Consider the following 15685-nt stretch of genomic DNA (forward strand, 5'->3'; position numbering starts at 1 on the left):
TTGATGATAAATATTGTATAAACCGTAGGAGATATCGATGGAACTTGAAAGTTATGTACGTTACACTTTTTAGAAAAAGACTTACAAAGTTGCTCGAGGAAAATTAAAATAAATATTGTATATGACCTTAACACACAACTATCACCTGCTTAAAGTATGTGGATATGTGTATATAATTTTTTCCCTGAATTAAGAGTGCACACCTAAAGGATTAAAGATGTTGAACCGGCAAGATGTTCTCCTGATTCTATGTAGGCCTAATATACAGCAGACAAGATATCAAGGATTTTGAGAGAAATAATATTAGGCCTGTACTCTAATTAATGTTTTCACGTTTTCAATTACTTAATCAATGATCGATTTATCAGATTCATTAGCATTGAGTAATTGAATTACAAAAGTGTATTTTAGCGCATATTTAAATACACAGAAAATTGGCCGATTTCTATATTAAAAACTGTGTATTTCGGTAACCCGAAATGATAAAAAATGGTACTTGTTCTTGATTTGTAGCCTACAGAATCTCCTCTTTCATGTGAGGTGAATGAATTTTGTAAAAATATAATCGTGAATTAAGATACGTTTGTTTCACAAAATCAAGAAATTTGCGATATTTTCCTCATTTTCACAGTCTCGACAATTTTTTGATAATAAACAGTCATGCAAGATGGATTTAAGGCAACGTAGCTTATAGAGCATGCAATTCTCTTTCATTTGAGACCAATCGCAAGTTTCTATCATGTATCTTACTCGTTTTAGAGACTCTTGAATAACAGTAAAATCACAGAAAAAATGAGAAAATAAAAATAATTATCTGGCTGTAACTTTTGAACGGTATTGAAATCAGAAAAACGATTTATGGGAACGAAAAGAGGAGAAAATTCTCTACAACACTGACTACTTTTTGGATTTTTTATCTTAGAGTGTTTCACTAGATACGCATCTTTGAATATGCGAGAAATTTGTGATATGTTAATCATTACCACAATCATGTTGTGGTAGATATCCATACTGAATAAAAAAACTTGAAATTGTCACAATCACTTATTTATTACAAGACGAGATACCGGTTTCGGTTGTTACACCATTCAATCCCTGATTGCTGAGTGTCAATTCCTGGTAAATTGAGTAGTAAACTGATTAACTGGTAAACTGAACAGTTTACCAGTTAATCAGTTTACTACTGAACAGTTTACCAGAGATTGACAATGGTGTAACAACCGAAACCGGCATCTCAAATCTCTTAACGTCAATAATATTGTTTTGATAATTGTATTGATAAATGTTTTTAATAATAATATTGTTATTATTATTATAATTAAGATTATAATAGTATTGTTTTGATAATTATATTTTTATTTTCACAAACTCTGTATAATAATTTGGCGAATGTGAAACTGCTGCATCAAAGAAATAATCTCAAAAACATCTGTTTAGAAAAAAACATAGTTTTGAAACTTCATTTTTCTGATGCAATGTATAGGCCTACATGTGGCATTCATTATTAATTTTTCAGCTAGAACAGTTTTTGAGACAAAGTGCTAAATAAACGTATACAGTTTTATCAATGCTGTATCGGCAATATGAATACCGTACGCATGCAGTTAATATGGCTTTGAATAAAGGTGCTGATATTCTTTCATAACTAAATTATTCTCTTCCATTTTTATTCAATTTACAGTCCCAAAATTATTTGAGCCATGATAGAATGATTGACTCACTGTACAGTCAGTCGAAAACTTTAATATTGAAATGAGGGGTATTTTGGAAAGCTGAACAAAAAAATAAGGTCCTATGCACCTTTTCGATATTTCTTCAAGTAAAAAATGAGTTTTGTGGGTTGTCAAAACTCCCCCTGAAAGGGAAACTATTTAACTTATCCTATCTTTTATGCGTTGAATAACATGTTTCTTGCCAACAACAATCGAACTATTTGTGAATTTAGATATGACCTACACTGTAGATTTATATAATTCTATCAATTAAATACATGGAAATTGAAGTATTTATTTCAGTCAGTTTATGGTTAGTTGATGGAATTGTTGATTAATTGTAGAGGGAACTGCACGGCGAATTGTAATGGAGGACTCTGATTGGCTGAAAAGTTCAGTGTTCGGAGTACGGTAAGGCGAACGGTTTGGAGTACGGTACGGCGAATGTTTAACAGCTGCTTTTTAACTCTATGAGACATATGCTCATGTTCGCTGAAAGGCGCAATTTTAGAGTACTGGACCCAGTATACTTCCTTGAGGGACTCCAAGATCATCATTTCTGATCAAATCACTGTGGTTGTCATCAATTTTAACCTTAAAATATCTATCCTTCAAATAACTCTCAAATAATCTAAGTCTGTTGCCAGTTATTCCTATACTATTGAGGTCTTCTAACAATATTTTATGGTTAAGGGTATCAAATGCTTTTGAGTAATCTATAAATATGGCTAAAACATGATATCTGTTATTCAGAAAAGTATTGATTTTATGTGAAAAATTTGATAAAAGTATTTCTGTACATTTTCCTTTTTGAAAACCATACTGGGCATTGGACAGAATATCGTTTTCAGACAGATATTTATTTAAATTTGTGAGTAAATATCTTTCAAATATTTTTTCTGGTGTAGACAGTTTCGATATTGGTCTGTAATTATCTAGATTGTCTCTTTTCCCGGATTTAAAAATTGGATTGATAATTGAGATTTTCAAGGAGTCAGGAAATATACCCTTAGAAATAGACAAATTGATCATACGACACAGTGGAGCACACAAATGATCTTTCAAGAGTTGTAGCTCCAGTACTCCAATGCCATCAATACCTGGCGATTTATTTTTGTCCATATTGTCAACTATTTTTTCTATATCATGAACCCGGGCCTTCCTTAAATAGAAGCTGGAGTTAGGTGGAATGTGGACAGTGTCGTTAAGAATGAGTGGACAAAGGTGTGACGTGTTTCTAATATTATTAATGAAAGATTTCGCAAACGCTGAGCAGAGTTCATTGTTCAGAGATGCATTGTTGAATTTATTGGATAAATCTCTTAGAATTCGGCTACCAGAATCGTCTGAAGCCCTACCCAAAATTCCATTAATACATTTCCATTTCGATTTTATGTCATTTTTTGAGTTGGCAAATTTTTTTATTATGTGTTCACGTTTTGTTAAAGAGATTTCTTTATTAAGTTTGTTACGATAACTTTGATATTCGTTTCTATACTGGATGTTGGACGGATTACTCTTACTGCGCCTAAACAGTCTGTCTCTAATTTTGAGTTTATTATGAAGCGATTCAGTCATCCAATTATTTTTGAAATTGAGTTTTATGTTTTTAACGTGAATTATTTTCTTACATTGTTTACCTGCTATGTCAAAGTTCAGCTTAATCTTATCATAAATTAAATTAGGTGAAAGGAGTGAAAAGCAGCTATTCCACTCACTTTGTTTCAACATATCAATAAGTTTATTTTTATCTATGATTTCTTTATAAGTATCTGACTTTTGATTTTCTTTTGATAAATAATTGTGAAGGATTTTACAACTGATGATATAGTGATCCGATATTTTCAAGTTGATCACACCTGTATGACAAGTAAGGCTATTATCAGTAAGTCGAATAAATAAGTGATCAATACAGGACTGGGTAAGCAGATCCTGTCTGAATTCTTCCCTAGTAACAATAGAGACACCCTTCTTACAACCGTAAGATAAGAGCATAGATTCATATAATTGAACAAATTGATCGTCCCGTTTCAGAAGATCAATGTTTGTATCTCCTACAATGATTAGATTAGATTTATTTTCTAGTTTAGAGTTTACGTTTTCAAGATCATTGATGAAATCTGACTTTAGAGTACTGTGAGGTCTGTACAAACTGATTACATAGATACGAATATTTTGAAACTTAAGTTCCAGAAAAATGAATTCAAAATTAACAATATTGAAATCGAAATCTATTTGAACAAAGGAAATATTGTCTTTCACATAAGCAGCAAGTCCGTGTTGAAACCTATTAGAAGCGTATTTGAAAACAGATCTATAGCCGGCCATCTCAAAGATACCACTCAAATTATTATCAATATTGATTTCAGACAAGAATATAATATCAATATTTGAATGACGGATAGCTAGTGTGAGTTCATCGAAATGTTTTCTTAATGATCTTATATTGAGATAGATTATTTTTATTTGAAACGGCGAAAGAGTTGAATGAAAATTACTATAATAATCAGTATCAAGAAGCCAGTTATCAATAGTTGGATAAGGCCTGCAAGGCAGAATCATATCGTCAAATTGAAAATCCTCTTCGATCATAGCAGAGATTAGATAGTACTAGTTTCTGTTATTATTAAAGTTATTATATTGGTACTATGAGAAATGTTACTGAGAATACTGTACTAGATCTTAACAATCGGGTAGATCACTAAATAATTTTATCAAGATCCACGAAAGACTTGATTATAATAATCTGTGCGTGATCCTCCCTCCTAACGAGGATTCTGCCCTGCGAGGTCCATACATATTTATATTTAAGAGGCATAGCTCTGAGCTTGGCTTGCATAAACAGTTTTTTGTTGAAGGCTGTTAGATTTTCGTTGAAATAAATCCTTTTTTCAGTTGTTTTCCCCACCAATTTGTTTGTTAATTTTGCAGCACGACCTTTGGTAAACCAGTCAGAGCGAACTAGTTTCGAAACGAATTGAACAATTAAAACTGGAGATTTTTCGCCGTGAGTATCAGCAGGTTTGCGCACTGGTAGCCTGTGGACTCCACTAACATCACTTATTTGGAAATTAACATCAATCTTTTCAGCAATTACTTGCAAATCTTCGATTGGAGACCTGCTGGACGTTTCAAGGCAATGAATTTCCAAATTATTTCTCCTACCATACTGTTCAAGTTCATTTATTTGCATATTGAGACTGTCAATGACGCTATCTTTGGAGGCAAGCTGTTTATTTAAATGAGAAATGTCACTCGTTAGTTTTTTGTTTTCATTGCGCAAACCTTTGATTTCACTGAGCAGTTCATCGTACTTTGCAGATAAAAATTCCTGGCTTGCCTGAACAGTATTAACAACGGTCTCAATTTTCGTAACTTTCGCATTGAGAGATTCAAGAAGTAGCGCAATTCTTTGTCCATCAAAACACTTAGAATCATCGTTACCTGGTGGTGGTGATGTGATACTCGCTGTTTTTTTAGAATTCTTGCAGAAATGTGTGCACCGCCACTTCTTTTTATCATCTTCAGTCATCCTGCGGTATGTAGTTTCTTTCAGGCTGCATCCAAAATGAAATTTATTATCACAGCCGAAACACGTTACAAAGTCACCTGATGCTGGTAATTCACTATCACAATAGTAACACTGCGCCATGGCCAAAAATTTAAAATTTCACTTTGTTTAAATGAAGAAAGAGTTAGGTTAAGACAGAACACGACTTGTTTCTTAAAAAAACTTACTGTGCTATATAAAACTATATAAAAAAACCCTCATAATGTGCAACTTAAAAATGATTTTATTACTTCTAAAAATAAAATAGTCAAATTAATTAATGAGCAGAAGGTAAATTATTTTTCTAATTTGAAAGCTTACCCTCCCAAAAGACAGTGGGAGATTATTAATAGTTACTGTGGTCAGTCATCCTCTAAGAAAAAGCAAATAGCTTTGAATATTGATGACTCTGTTATTTTGGATCAACAGGTTATGGCAGATAAATCTAACGATTATTTCATAAGAATTTCTGGACAAATTGTTTCAATTATAATTGATTTAGATGATGATACAAAAAAATAGTATGAACGCAAATTCAAAACTTCTCGGTCCTGTAATTCTTTATTTTCAAGGCCGGTTACTCCTGACGAACATTGTATGAAATAAATTCATTAAAAAATGGCAAGTCTCCGGGTCCTGACTCAATTTCTTCTTTACTTCTCAAGGCTATATCTACTTCAATAGTTCCAATTCGATGTGATATCGTCAACACTTCTTTCTTGGAGGGTAGATTTCCTGCTGATCTAAACATTTCCAAGGTGATTCCTATTTTCAAATCTGGATCATAGACCGACATTTCTAATTACAGACCAATTTCTTTGCTCTCTATTTTTTTAAATTACTTGAAAAACTATTCAAGAAGTGATTAATCGGTTTTTAAAATTCAAATTTTTCAATAAGCAACAATAAGGGTTTGTGTATGATAAATGATTTGTATAATCGTGTATAATCGTAAACAATATGTGTCCATTGGTGAATTTAGTAGTGAATTGACTTTGATCACTTGTGGTGTACCTCAGGGATCGGTATTGGGTCCGATTCTTTTCCTGATTTATTTGAATGATCTCTTTTCCCATAACTTTCAAGGCTCTTTAACTTCTTTTGCAGATGATACTGCATTAGCATATTCTTCTGACAGTGAGATAAAATTGCAAAACAGATGCAGATGGATCTTAATGACTTGTGTTGTTGGTTCCAATTTAATAAATTAGAACTAAATGCATCTAAAACTAAATATATAAATTTCTCCTTATCAACTCTTTTCAGTTTCCAAGGTCCTCTAAAATATCATGAAGTTGGTTGTAATAATGTGTCGTGCAGCTGTGATTAGATAAATCAATCTGATACAATAAATACTTAGGTTCGATTCTTGATTATAAATTAACATGGGACTCCCACATAAAGAAATTAAAGATGTATTTCAACATATAAATATGTTCTTGATGAGACGATTTTATCACTTGAAGCAGTTTTTCCCTAAACATTTTCTACGGATTATGTACTATGCATTTTTTATTCTAAGCTTGTATACGGAATTTCCTGTTGGGCATTCACTTTTGTTTCTCATTATAAAAGGCTTGTAGTGCTACAGAAGTCTGTAATAAGGATTATATAGAGAGTTAGGCGGGATGCACACCGGAGAAACGCGTTTCGTGAAAAAAGTTTCAGGAAACGTGAAATGAAAGTTGCTCGCAATCGACTGATGAGATTAAGCAGGGAACGTTTCTTTTGTATGCATGCGCGAGTGAAACGGATCGCATGAAAGAAGTTTCATGAAAAGGGCTTCACGAAATGCGTTTCTCCGGTGTGCACCCCGCCTTAATAGGAGATCACATACATTTCCAATTTTCAAAGCACTGAATATTCTACCACTGAGACACACTTATGTGCTGAAGGTTCTGTCTTAATTTTATCAATTAAGTGGTAACAGATCTGTTTTCAGTATATAACAATGATGTTGAAATTTCTGTTGTAACACGGTAAACTACTCAAATGATTGTTAGGCTTCCAAAATCGAACTGTACCACGTTCCAGAGGTGTTTTCTTTTCCTTGCTCCGAAGTTTCATAACTTACTTCCACCTGATTTGAGATGAATAAATACCCATAAACACTCCATGACTAAAACTAAGCTTTGGCTATGGCTTCATTCGCCAGTTGAAGTGGAAAGCTTCTTCAAGGTTCTAAGTTGATAAGCTTCAATATACCGGGTGTTTCAAAAAGAATGATACAATTTAAACTGTTATATTTATTTTAAAAAAAGGGTGTACACAAACCAGTTTTACATCAAATTACTCACAGAAGTATCAAGTTTATGATGATGTTTGATAAGTGATCTATGTGCCCTCCTTTTGAGGCTCGGACGACATCTAGGCGGTAGCCAAATTCATCCCTGACTGTTCGCAAGATGTCTTCTCGGACGCTACAGTCCATCTGCATCAGTTATCCTGGTTTTTAGCTCCTCAATAACAAGTGCTAAGGGAGGAACAATGTTAAAGATCGTGTTTATGTTCCTCCCTTAGCACTTGATATTGAGGAGCTGAAAACCAGGATAACTGATGCAGATGGACTGTAGCGTCCGAGAAGACATCTTGCGAACAGTCAGGGATGAATTTGGCTACCGCCTAGATGTCGTCCAAGCCTCAAAAGGAGGGCACATAGAACACTTATCAAACATCATCATAAACTTGATACTTCTGTGAGTAATTTGATGTAAAATTAGTTTGTGTACACGATTTTTCAAAATGAATATAACTCTTTATAGTGTGCGCATATGTGAATGTGTTGCGTATGAATGTGTGCAAGAATGATTATAAATATTGACATATTGATTTATTTCAATATAATACCATATTCAATTATTATGTTCTTCATGATATAATATTTAAATTTGTATATAAATATTTTATTATATATATTCAAGTGTCCCCACACAGGGTAGCCTATAGGGAACACATATTAGAAATTAGGAAACAATATTGTATTTGATTTTTGGAATGCATTTGATTGTATTGTATAATTATTATTTTTTTTTTTTTTGAATAAAGAATTTGAATTTGAAAAAAAAATTTTTTAATTCTCTTTGAAACATCCGATAAATATCCACTGATCAAATCAGCATGGTATTAATTATTACTATATATTCCATCAATTTTTGCTGTGTAATACGTTTTTTGTCTCGATGATGTCACTAATAACTGTCTTTCTGTTGAATTACTCTCAATCTATTGTAATATTTTCATTTATGCTCTTTTATTTTTACTACACTATGGAATTGATTGATATTTAAATTATATTATTTTTCTGTAGATTGATAGGCACTTATTGCTCTTTTTCTACAAATGGGTGAAATTTATAATTTATAATGGTAAATAATACAAAAAATTCTTGCTTTGTATGTATGTGCGAGCTTGCACTCAATCATCTTCATTATATCATACTTAAATTTCTGAATCTTTCTTCTTCCCAACTCCTTTTCCTAGACCTACTGAATCTTCAACTATATCAAGTTTTAAATTAAATAATCTTACTCATAACACTTTGGATCTGACTCCTATTCGCGGACAAAGTCCAGTAACATACAGTACTTTTTGTGTTATAAGTTTGTTAATATTTTGTATGAATTTAGAGTGAAAAAAAATTTGATTTGATTTATAATGAAAAATTTTTATTTTGGCTGCAAGACATGATTTTCTATTTTGGGTTATTCCACCTCCGCCCACTACTAAATTCGAAAATTCCCAAGGACTCCTGTTCAGAATCCTATTCACACGTGATGTGTGGTTTTTTATCTATACTGGAAAAATATCCAAGTTGTATAGGGTAGAAGTGGTAGGTTTGCATAATTTTGAAAACCCCTTAAAAAATACCCCTTTTTTGAAAATTCGTAGCTCCGGAACAAAAAATGGTAGAATCCTGAGGGACCACTCAATTTATTGGAAATTTTATTATCTTTAATTTTGTAGAGAATGATTTTTCTCCCAAAACTCGAAGTTTTCGAGATTAAATGGAAAAATAAAAAAAAGTCCGAAATTTTAGGGTTTTTGGGGGGTTTTGGGGGTGAAGCCGTCCTCTGGCGTGTCAGCAAATTTCAGATTCGATTTCAGCGCCCCAAAATACATACAGAACCATCGAGAAAAATTCTTTCGGGGCTGTTTCCTGAACTGTTTGACTGGACTAATAGTTCAATTTATATAAAAAAATTCCAATAGGTCAAGTTACACTAAGGGACAACTCACACATAAGCGACTCAAGTCAGGAATAGACTGCGACTCCAGTCCCTCCGAGACGCAGCATGTGTGGCACTCAGACATGGTCTCTGCAACCTCACGACTGAGAGACTGAGTCGATCGGCGACTTGACGTGTTGGTCGAGAAAGGATTTAAGTTGCTTAGTACCGAGTATTTTTAGCCCAATTTATCCTCGAGTCACACTTAACAAGTTTTGGGAAAATGAGTGAGACTTTCGACCATTTGTTTTATTGAGTTGGAAAACCTAATAAATCCTTGCTAGATAAGCTAGACTAGCACTTCTAGTGATTAGTTGAGATTGGAAACGTTCAACAGTGATACAGACCTAATTCTACTCTCCACTAAATCTTTTTGTTGCTGAAAGTACAGTTTCAGTAAGGAGAATTCTAGGCTATTCTTCTCAAATATGAATTATTTCAGGTTAGATGCAATAAAAAATAGTGAAGAAAAAATGTCATTCATTAAAATAATTCATTTAAATAATCAGTTCATGGTAAATCGACGGCAAATTTCGACGAATAAAGTTGCGCACAAAGCAATGAGTAACTTGTTCAACTAATATGAACCTCAACGGCTTAAATGGTTTTGTTCATTATTTTTAATGAATTTCTAAGTGTAATCAGTACCTCACATTTTACTCCTCTAATAATTAACCCTGATTCAAAATTTACAGTCTAATAAATATTTGAACTGTAAATGTTCATGCTAAATATAATAAAGGTAATTATTATTGTAGAAATAACTGGTACCCGTTTTAATTTTTTTTACAGAAACACTACTAGTTTCAGCACTAATTCCATTTTCAAATCAGACCATTCCAGTATCCGTATGAAAATAGTTCATTAGATAATAGAGATAAATATGATTATGTGACCTGAACGGCGTCGGTGGCGCACTTGTTGGCGACGTCGGCTGCAAGCGCCTTGGCGATGGATGCGAAGTAGGTGTTGCGTCGGCCCTGGTCCACCTCCCACGCTGAGCGCTGCCACGCCAGTCGAGACGTCTCCACGCCGATCGCCATGTCCGCTAGCATGAATGCTACTGCCTAAAATCAAAATCAAATTTAAAAATACAGTTAAGTAAAGAATTTAGAGTGAATAGAGGCGTAAGGCAGGTTGAAGCACTCTCGGCAGTTATCTTTAACCTGGCACTTAATGTTATTCTTAAAGCATTGTAGACAAGAGGCAGTATTGTAACTAAGTCCAAGCAAGCATATGCGTACGCAGATGATGTGGTGCTTATATCAAGAAGCAAAGCTGGTGTGGTTGACATGCTCTAAACTCTAAAAAATGAAGGAAAGAAGTTGGGTCTTGAGATTAATAAAAAAAAATCCAAGTATCTTATGATGTCAGCAAACGAGAGAACACATGTTGGTGATCTGGAATGTGGGGGAGGAGTTTGGCTTCAAAATGTGAGGGAGTTCAAGTACTTGGGTTCGCTTCTCAATAGTGAGACCAAGAAGGTACGAGAGGACGTGGAAAGCAGGATTTTAGCTGCAAACAAGGCGTACTTTGTCAACATGAAACTAATGAAATCAAAGCTCTTATCACGCATGTCTAAGCTGCGGCTATGCAAAACACTGATCAGACCAGTGGCCACCTATGATGCTGAGACGTGGACGCTGACTAGTAGAGAAGAGCAAGCATTGCGTGTTTTTGAGAGAAAAATTGTAAGGCGTATCATGGGACCAGTCAGAATGGAATATGGGTGGCGCATTAGAAATAATGAAGAGATTGCCAATTTCATGGGACCAGAAGATATTGTACGAGTTATCAAGGCCCAACGGTTGAGATGGTTTGGGCATGTCCAGAGAATAGAGCACTGCACGCTATCGCATAATTTGTTAAAAAGTGAAATGATTGGAAGGCGTAGAAGAGGAAGACCCAGGAGGAGATTGCTGGAGGCTGGAGATGGCTTCCTCAACCGAGGAAGGGAAATCACTGAACTCACTGCCCACTCACTGCCTGGTTGAGGAAGGGAACTCAGTTCCCGAAAATTTCCGTTTCTAATGTAAGTTTTTAAGTGTTTTCAATATATATATATATATATATTATATATATATATATATATATATATATATATATATATATAAACAGGAGCCACAAGACATAAATAGAGTGAAAACACTTAAAAACTTACACATTAGAAATGGAAATTTTCGGAAACTGAGATTCCTTCCTCAACCGAGCAGTGAGTGGGCAGTTTGAAATCAAACGGTCGTGGCCACAGAGTACGCACGGAGAGTCAATTGTAGCAGCAGAGAACACAAATTACGTGGTGCAGACGGATGGAGAGAAAAAGGGTACAGATTCAGGGGACATTATTGGGTATTTAGGGGGCGGTTACAAACGGGTTATTTAAGATTTGAGTGGGTTATGAATAAGGAAAGGTGTAGCTTAGGAATTGATAGAAAAGAGGAGATTTGAAATTAGAAATAAAAAAAGAATTAGACTAAAATTGGAGAAAGGAATTGTAGAATTGAACTTGAATGAAATTTATTTTTCATTTTTATTGAACATTTAATATATATTTGATAGCTGTGAAATTTATCATGATATGATGAAATTTATTTCATTTTAATTGAACAGTTGATGTAGAGTTGATAGCTATGGTACTATTGCTGTCTGTTGAGACCAGGACTGGAAGCAGCTCCAAGCACACAAATAGAAACCAATTCTTTCGTCTTGACATCTATGGAGGGGGCTGTGGGAGGGTGGGTTGCAAGGACTTTGACTTTGAAGCATTGGTCAAAGTTCTTGTTGTGCTCAGAGGCATGGATAGGGATGGGTAGGGAAGTATTATTTTTAAAGGAAGCCCTGTGATTGTTGATCCGGAGGTTTAGGGCAGTGGTGGTTTCACCTATGTAGAAGGCAGGACAGAAGTTGCAGGAAAGGGGGTAGATGTAATTTTTGGAGATGCAATTACTGGATTGATGGATTTGGTGGGTGTAGTTGGTGATAGGACTGGTAAAGGAGATGGAAGAATCAGTGATAGGACAGGTTTTACAGCGGGGGCGTTTGCATGGTAGGATACCAGGTGGAGTTGGGATTTCATCAATTGGGTTGCTTATAAATAAGGGTGGGTGGTTGCTGGTAGAGGGATTGGAGGAGACGACATGGAACAGATCTTTAAGGACAGGTTTAAGGTTTTCAATTCCAGGGAAGTAGGTGGTACAGAGCTTTGGAGTTTGTGGGATTTGGGAATTTTTTGTGGTTGGATTAGTGCCAGTTTTGGAGGAGATTTGTTTCTGTAACAACCTTTCAGGATAGTTATATTTCAGGAGGGATTGGTGGAGTTTTTTGAGGTACTGGTCAAGATGGTGGGGATCACTGCAAATTTTTGGCCTCGGATTGAGAGGGAACGTGGGAGGGATCTTTTGATGTGGTAGGGATGGCAACTCTCAAAGTGTAGGAACTGTTTAGTGTGGGTGGATTTGGTGAAAGTATTGGTGGATAAGGTATTGGAGTTGGATAATATTTATCTTCAAACCTGAAGGCATTGCTTGTGAGCACCAGTTTGGCAAGGTTTACTATGAAGGTGGTTGAAGGGGTGGAGGGTGTGGGCCGTGAGGAAAGGAAATGCTCAAGGGATTTTAAGCCTAGAAGTGTAGAGGGAGGCTACATCAATGGTAACAAGGAGGAGTTGTTGGTCAGTTGCAAGGGTAGTGTTTCTTGGGATATCTATGAAGTGGAAGGAGTCTCTGATATGAGAGGGTAGGGAGGCAACAATGGGTTGGAGGTGGAAATCAAGGGTAGCCGTCTAGTTGTCACCCCGACTACTTGACACCTGGTCATTTTGGCCATAGGCGACTACTTGTACCCTCGTAAAAATATGCCATTGCCGTCAAGTTGTCCCCCCCGACTACTTGATACCTACTGGACCAAAGGTGCCAACTAGTCATAACCGTAAACGACAACTTGACACCTCGCACCCTCGCGTCAGGGTGTCACCTCGACTAGTTGACACCTCCTTAGAAAGGAGACAATTAGACGGGGATGGCTCACGTCTACATGACACCTTGCACGCTGGCGTCAAGTTGTCACCCCGACTACTTGTCACCTACAGAGCACCAGTTAGCACGACTTACACCCCCGCGGCGTAGGGAGGAGGGATCAAGCAATTTTTATTAGTGGTTATGATTTAGAATTGAATTCTAAGCACTTTTGGTTCAGTAACATTTTCCCGTCAAACGCACGGTTCGGGAGATATTCGCCGTCTTTGCTATTTTTAGGACAAATTTTTTCGAGGTTGAAAACATAAAAAATGAATAATAAGCCCTTTTGATGACTGAACCAGATGTAGAACACAATTCTGAACACATTTTGTTCAGTTATATTTTCCCGTCAGACGCACCGTTTATGAGTTAATTGAGCCTAATGCTAGGACAGTCAAATTTTCATTCATCAATGATATGGTAGATGAAGCTATCAGTCTGGTTATCAACTGAGGTATTACATGAAGTCTGGTAATTAATATGAGGATAAATAATTATTTATACACACTTGCGCTCAGATTGCAATCAGACCATAAGAAGGCCAATGAGAATCTTCAAGTTGCGTCTTCGTTTTCTACACTCACAGACACTGTTCAAACAAATTTTATGAGTATGATTATTAAGAAGAGTAGCGTGTTGCAATATCTATCACTGCAAATATTGAAAGAACGAAATTATTTCTCGAATTAAGAAAGGAATATTTTGAGGCTCTTTCAACATCCAGTCTGTTTCTATACTTATTCTTGATTGCACTATGGTTGAAAAGACATGACTCACAAAGACATGATATTGAAAATACAAAATCAGGAATATTAATGCCTTTTCATATAGAGCTTGATAGTTTGGCTTCATTTTCCAACTTCCAAATGAAGAGCCAGCCGGAATGGTGATTTCTTGTGGAGTGGAGTCGAGGGGATAGGTTGTCGTGACCGTAGGCGACTACTTGTACCCTCGTAAAAATATGCCATTGCCGCCAAGTTGTCCCCCCGACTACTTGACACCTACTGGACCGGAGGTGTCAACTAGTCCCGACCGTAAACGACAACTTGACACCTCGCACCCTCACGACAAGGTATCCCCCCGACTAGTTGTCACCACCTCAGAAAGGATACAACTAGACGGGTATGGCTCACGTCTACTTGTCCCCTAAAAACCGGTTTTAAAAGGGGACAACTAGTCGGGGTGGCACCTAGTCGCGTACCCGAAATCAACAAGGGCAGTGATTCGTTCAGTTGGGCTATTTATGCTTGAAACAATGGGACGACCAGGATTGCCTTCTATATGAATTTTTGGAAGAAGATAGAAGTGTGGTGTGTTGGGAGAGTCTGGCGAAAGGATGTTGATGTCTGAGTCCAAGAGGCCTTCAGATGGACCGTATTGCATCAGAAATTTGAAGACTTTCTTTTGGATTAGTGGAGTAGGATCAGAAGACAGGAGTTGATACTGTTCAGGGTTGGCTTCATTGATATAATCTGTAGTGTTCAGTAAGACTACAGTTGAGCTTTTGTCAGCTTTGGTGATGAAAATACTGGGGTCAGAGCGAAGGTCTTTGATGGATTTGAACTCTTGGGGTGTGAGGTTGGGAGTTGGAGTGAGGGATTCAATTAATTTTTTAGAGCTGACTTTGTTCAGGAGTAAATTGCAGAAGATTTCAACAGGGTGGTTAGCTGGGAGAGACTTGGGTTCACGATTGGATTTTGGGGCAAACTTTTTGATGATTTGGTCAGAAGTAGTCTTTGACTGCGCTCCGAAGATGTCATTTGGTATAGTGGCGAAACGTCAGCAAGTAAGTGAAACTGCTTATCGGATGTACCCGGTTGATAATTTAGCATATTCATAAATATATATATATATTTATATAACTTTCAAAATTTGCGAAGGATGAATATGGTAAATTATCAACCGGGTACATCCGATAAGCAGTTTCACTTACTTTATGACGTTTCGTCATTATCTCAAATGACATCTTCGGAGCGCAGGTAATCTTACACTGACTCCTGCCTGTGCTTCGAGATTCTTCCTCGTGGTCGAAGGGAGTACCTCCTCCCCTCTCCTTCCTCCACGTGTTCAGCCTGGCGCTGCTGGTTGAATGGAATTCCCGGAGAAGTGTCTGGCTTTTGTGATGTGTTTGTTGTGTTCAGCATGATTTTCGAAAAAGAAGAGATATTTGTACTGCCATCC

General features: G+C 36.1%; 1 protein-coding gene across 2 annotated transcripts in view; it reads right to left on the reverse strand.

Annotated features, from left to right (window-relative positions):
• LOC111057743 (probable medium-chain specific acyl-CoA dehydrogenase, mitochondrial) overlaps positions 1-15685 on the reverse strand; it is a 95035-nt gene that overhangs the window by 10788 nt on the left and 68562 nt on the right. For both annotated transcript variants that reach the window (XM_039430746.1, XM_039430747.1), the window contains exon 9: positions 10385-10555. In XM_039430746.1, coding sequence (XP_039286680.1) covers positions 10385-10555 — 171 coding nt within the window. The remainder of the gene's footprint in view (positions 1-10384; positions 10556-15685) is intronic.

This window comes from Nilaparvata lugens, chromosome 6 (genome assembly GCF_014356525.2).
Source record: "Nilaparvata lugens isolate BPH chromosome 6, ASM1435652v1, whole genome shotgun sequence".
In the NCBI taxonomy this organism is placed as follows: Eukaryota; Metazoa; Arthropoda; class Insecta; order Hemiptera; family Delphacidae; genus Nilaparvata; species Nilaparvata lugens.